Here is a 5,882-nt window from a genome sequence, read left to right on the forward strand (position 1 = left end):
TCAGGAATGCGGTTCTGAAAACTATTGACTTCTGTGCCTTCATTGTGAAGCTGCAGGGTAATTGAATTTGGATCAAAGACATTCATGTCTTTCGAAATGATCTAGAGGGCTGTTCAGTTTTTAGTAATAACAGAAACACTTCCGGCATTGACCTCCACTACCCCCTTCTACTTTCCTCTCCCCACCCTCTGCCCCAAACCTGAAATCCCTGCTTTGAAGGGCTCAAGGCGTCGTGGCTACTCAGTCTGATAGAGAGAGACGGAATGAAAAATTGTTTCGGAAAAGAAGAAGATCTGGGATTTCTTAACATGCGACTTATTCCTCTTTCACGTAGGAAGAACAAACTTAAAATCATAGATGATTGAAAAAAAAAAGTTGTTTTTTTTTAGTTTAACATCATTGGTTAAACGAGCTGTAAAAGACACTGGATAAGGCGTTGAAACAATTAGCTGAATAATAAAAGATACGTCATCAGAGGTCCAATATTAAATTATTCTTTTTAAAGTACAAACAGGATGATTGATGGAATTAATCAGTAAATGAATTCAAGCTAATAACACAAAACACCTGAAATTTATGCCTGAAACTCATTCATCAGACAGATTTAGAGATTCAAGCTGTGACTGAATGTTCTGACCCTAAAGAAAAACATTTATGGGCCATCTGTTTGAGGAGCCTGTCCAACACTCTCCTCCTATTAAGCTGATTGAAGGGAAAAGGTCTGGGCCATGGCTAGTCACTGCAGAAAGAGACTTCAGTTGAATATATATTCACGGTGTGATTGTATAATATGTGGAATTTGGTGCTGTGAGAAGCTCCTGTTTATACTCATAATAGCTGGTGAAAGTGTGCCCCCTTGTGTTTCGGATTTTTCTTAAATTAAAAAGCTGATCGTGCTCGCTTGTCTTTGAAATTATAAATTAAAACAAAGAAGAGAAATTTTTAGAAACAGAAATATGAGTCATGGTACAAAAACTTCCAGAGGAATCCGGTCACAAACAGCAATACGTAATCAATTTTGAGGCAACCAGCAAATGATCAACATTCGAAAATACCTTTCTATTTGAACAACCTGGCAAAAAAAAACCCGGCGCGTATGCCGAGAATGTTTTGATAAAAATCACTTCCTCCTTCCAGATTTACGCAGGCGTCCAATAGTGGAAGAGAACTGCAAAGCTGACCTCTCACACAGTGAGAGGGGAGTGTCTGTTTCTGCGTCTGTGACTGCATCCACGGAGGATGTAGACGCCGATGCACAGGTCGAACTACGATGCTCCAGCGACACGTCGCTTGTGCGTCCACAATGGAGATATGGGGAAGTCCCCGGAGAGGCTGAGCGTGAACTGGCCCCGTTAGCATGAGCGAGGGGTCTCGGGTGTCCTTCCTGATTTCCCTTTCTTAGTCCCTCCAGGTGGGCCTGGAAAGTAGAGGTCTGTTGTTCCAGGGAGAAGAAACTCTCCCGCACCTTGTCAAACTACGAGGAGAGACGAGTTTTCAGTCCTGGTGGGTTTCTAAACTCATGAACAACATTCAGCTGTTTGTCTAAGGAGAAGAATTTACTGTACCTGCTCAATGTTGGACTGAAGCAACAGCTCTGGCCAGACCGACTCACCGCTGCTGCTCACACTGTTGCTTACATGAGTCTGACTCCAGGTTAACTCCTGTGAAACAGGGCAAAGGGGATTCCTGAGTAAAGACAGCGGGAAATATCTGAAGTTGATTTTTGTTGCATGAGGAAAACCTTACCTGGAGTATATGTGTGCTGTCCTCCAGATGAGTCTGGCAGCACTGAAGTCTGCTCCTGTAGTGTCCCAGTACTGCGAACAAGTTCTTTGCCACCCACATAAGAGTTTTACAAATAACACTCAAAGGGAGTGACAAGGCAAATGTCAAGGTAAAACACCTGGATTCATGGTTACTACTAAGGAGACAACTGTTGTTGAAGACAAACCTTAACTTTGGAAAACTTTACAAAAACATATTTCCTATGCAGTAACTAGAAAGTTGCAAAAGTAGTTAAGATTAGCTGAAACAGAAAAACTAAACGCACCATAATACCATTACCACAGAACTGTGGACAGAGCTTCACACCTGCTTACCTCTGCGTCTGTCCAGGCCAAGGCCAGGTCTCCGTGGCCTCGACTCCCCTCTTTGGTTAGTGTGACCCCAGTGTGCAGTTCCTCCAGCCGAGCCCAGAGGCCATCTAGGCCCTCCAGCATGTCCTTCACGCCGGCCTCGAAATCCCCCTGCACCTGGACGAGAGTACACAGTGACCTCATCCTATCAGAGAGGAGTGTGTGATGTTAATCCGACTGAACTCAGTTCCCAAAACAAAAAGCAGATGGTATGTACGCTAGGTACCAAGCCTCACCTCTGCCGTAGGTAGGCGCAGATGAGCTTCACTTTGTCTATCAGTATGGAGTCTCGGTCCACCTCCTCCGGTGTCACCTCTGATCCTGTACCAGCCTTCTCGAGTGTGTGAGACACTGACTAGGGAGAGAAAAGAGAGGACCGAGAGGACCCGGTTTAGTTTTGTGGGGTTTGTTTGGTTGAGCATGGCCTGTTAAACTGCTTCTGCAAAATACATGCGTCATGGTGCCATGCAGCACTTTGGATATATATACATCGACCAAATGAAGACGGTGCAGGAACCTATGGGAGGCATTTTATAACCGCTGTACGCTGACACATCTGTTCTACAGATGCGGTTGCCCAAAGATATATTTTCATACTGTTTAAAATGCCAAAACACATAAAAACAAAACCGATCCGGCAATTGAGGTTTTAAAAATACATTTTTGGAACGCTAACAAAAAAAAAAACAAAGCCAAAAAATGAAATGATAAACAAGAACACAGGAGTGTTACAACAACGGCAACATTAGAAGGAGGAGTATGATTTAAACCATACAAAAGGTTTATAGACGTGCTAGGGGCTTGGTGAAAAATGGATCGAGGGCTTTTCTTCTGTTAAATCTTTGCCACTAGTCAGGCAAAAAAAAGTTACAGTTTGGCCTGAGGCTGTTGCCAGCAGAAAGGCCTTTTTCTTAGCCCAGCATGTCAGCACATTTGTTAGCATTAAGCTCAGAGTAAGTTGCGCCTAATTTCAACTATTAGTTTTCGAGATACTCTGCCATGAACAGTGTTGTGCGACGGGAATTTTTGACCTGCTGGCGGTGCTTAAATTAAGTCAAAAAGAAAGAGGATCCATCCTTTGGGAATTTCATGGAAATCCATTCAGTACATAAAATATTTCACCACGGAACAAAGTGCTGGGCCAACAGGCTGACAGATTAACTGACATTGCAATCACAGAGCCTCCTTGCTAGTGTGGCACACGCAGAAAAGACAGAAGGAAACAAAACATTAAAATTTCCTCTGCCAGTCTGGTTAATTCAGAATGCAGACGACAGCAGCTCAGTGATGTTGCCCGGGGCTAGAATATCTGTGTATTCCTGAGTGCCATGTCTGATCTCTGTAATATTACCAACAAAGACTTCACGCTGATCTACATGCAAAAAGCGACTGAAAACACGGGAGATGACAGGGATCGCTGGAGGCTGCTGTGTGTGTGAGAGAGAGGGTATTTTTACTTCTTTAAGGTGGTTTTCTCCCTCTTACCTCCAGCCTGGAGAGGAGAGCCTGAATGTGGGGCACACGGGGGTCTGGCAGGGGCTCCTGGAGCACACACAGCAGCAGGCTGTTTGCCAGGGCCAGGGACAGAGGAGTGTGGAGGCCTGGGCTCCTAAACTGGGACACCCTGGAGAAATAAGGAGACCACAGTGACCATCTATTGTATATGGAGCTGTTTGAAAAGATAGTTTTTTTGTTTAGTTTTTTTTTTTATTTGTCACACTTTTTTTCCAATATCATATTGGCAAAACAAATAATCTAATAAATGTGATCATTTCTCACAACTAAAGAAACTGGTATTTTAGAATAAGTGAAATAAAAACATTAGACAGCAAACAGGTGTAATGATTAAGACCCTCATGGTTCCTTTGGGTGCATTGAAATGACATGGTTTTTCCCAAAATATGGATGCAGCAAATTTAAAAGCGCCGTTTTCTGGAAGCTGTTTTATTCCGTGAGGCGTTGGGCCAATTGTGGCTCACTTGGGGCAAGTGATACATGTGGTGTACTTAGATCAAATCTGGCCTACAAGGTAAATCTCTATGTCCATCTTTGATCTTGTCTTTCTGTCTGCGCACTCAAAAAAATGCTAACATTTTATATCAAACAAAGAGAGGGTAACTATGGAAACGAATATAGTCTCACCATGAACACTGGCTATTACCGGTTTCAGTCACACCCTCCTGCTGTATCCTCTGCCGAGGTTCCCCCTTGAACTGAAGCAAAGTCGATGAATAAACATAACACAGTTAAGTGCGCCGACAGGGTCAAGCGAGATCTGGTTCGTGCGGCTGCACCCACCTGGTTCTGTCCTGGCTGCAGGCAGCACTTCAGGGCATGAACACAACCTCCCAGAACCGTCCACAGTAAACAGAGCAACAGGAGCCTCCAGCACACCAGTAACAGAGCGGGCTGCAGCGACACCTCCACCTGGCAGAGTAACCACACTACACCTACTGGAGCGAAGCTGTACCAGTCTTTCCAGGGCCGCAGGGCCCGAGGAGCCCGGGACCAAAATGCGAGATGTGGCTGACCATCAGCTGGTGTTTGATTTGAGCTGTTAGAGCAACGTGGCGATGGAAAGAGAGAGACAGCAAACAGTTTTTAAAAAAGAAGAGAGAGAGGGAGGACTGGTCGACTGAAAAATTGAAAAAATGTCTCAGAATCCTCGAAGCTTTGAGGGTTTTGAACAATGCTGTGCTACACAACATGCGTTTACTATGATGGACCAGCTGCTGGGTCCAGCTGAGTCATCGGTGGTAAATCGCCACACCGGCCGTGGACTGTACAACTGACAGTCACCTCAGATGTGTGATGGTAAGCAGCTAGATGTGAGCCCGGCCGTCAGAAATGTTGACAGATATCTGACTAATGGAGCAGAGGAACGTTTGCCTTCAGCAGTCTGAGCAGAGAAACGCACTTACACCATCATCTCACACAGACTTCTCCTCCCTGTAGCAGCAGGTAATCAGGGGGCCTGCCATTCATAGGCGGATTCAGATGAAAGGCCAGCTGTTGAATGACACACAGGTCTACCTACCCCCGCAGTTCTTGGTTCCCCCCGGCAGGTTCTCCCTCCCCGTCCTCTTTTACTTCCTCCATCCATTGACGGTCCCGGCCTGCTGTCTCTCCCCGTCCCGAACCCCCCTGGCCTCCGGTGTGGACGGCCGTCAGCCGAGGCATGGGCGCACACTCAGGAGCAGAAACTGCAGCGGAGCAATTAGCTGAACAACATGCGCCTGCTTAAATGTGTGATTAGTTCTCTAACAAGACAAGCTCGTACAACTGGTTCTGCTGGAAGATTTGTTTAATCTAGGTAGTGGCTTTTTTTTTTTTTTTCCCCCCCATTCCCGTCCATGCAGGAATTTGTTAAACATACCGATCGCAATTGTTTGGAGGACAAGCCCTGCTCCACCCAGGCACACAGAGGAGCCAACTACAACACCTCCAACAGTCACTTCTTCCCCTCTGCATCACTGTCAGATACACACACTGAGCTATTATTAGTTCGCAGCGTGTGAACAACCTGTTGGAATCTGATTGGCCATTACTCATCTTTACGAGACAGAGGCTTACAAATGATAGAAAGCCCATTTTAATTCATCAGCATCCAAACGTAATTGAGGTTTACGCTGTGGGTTTCTGTTGTGGTCTTTGGCTCTTCAAGTTTTCAGATGCTGAAGAACTGGTTTTTGGTTTTCTGAGGCCATGCCGCCATCTAGCAGTGAGAACATGAATAACACCCGGACA

The 5,882-nt window shown here is 45.4% G+C and overlaps 1 protein-coding gene across 1 annotated transcript; it reads right to left on the reverse strand.

The window, feature by feature from the left end:
- Window positions 1-1,120: 1,120 nt before the first annotated feature.
- Window positions 1,121-5,315, reverse strand: si:ch211-151h10.2 (uncharacterized protein LOC567699 homolog). The gene is made up of 10 exons (XM_040131305.1): window positions 5,173-5,315; window positions 5,025-5,034; window positions 4,434-4,562; window positions 4,278-4,348; window positions 3,621-3,759; window positions 2,372-2,490; window positions 2,100-2,280; window positions 1,747-1,830; window positions 1,566-1,661; window positions 1,121-1,474 (listed from the first exon to the last, which is right to left on the reverse strand). Exons 1-10 carry the CDS (start codon window positions 5,313-5,315, stop codon window positions 1,121-1,123), a joined length of 1,326 nt encoding a protein of 441 aa, XP_039987239.1.
- Between the last annotated feature and the right edge of the window lie 567 nt (window positions 5,316-5,882).

Source organism: Xiphias gladius, chromosome 7 (assembly GCF_016859285.1).
Source record: "Xiphias gladius isolate SHS-SW01 ecotype Sanya breed wild chromosome 7, ASM1685928v1, whole genome shotgun sequence".
Lineage (NCBI taxonomy): Eukaryota > Metazoa > Chordata > Actinopteri > Istiophoriformes > Xiphiidae > Xiphias > Xiphias gladius.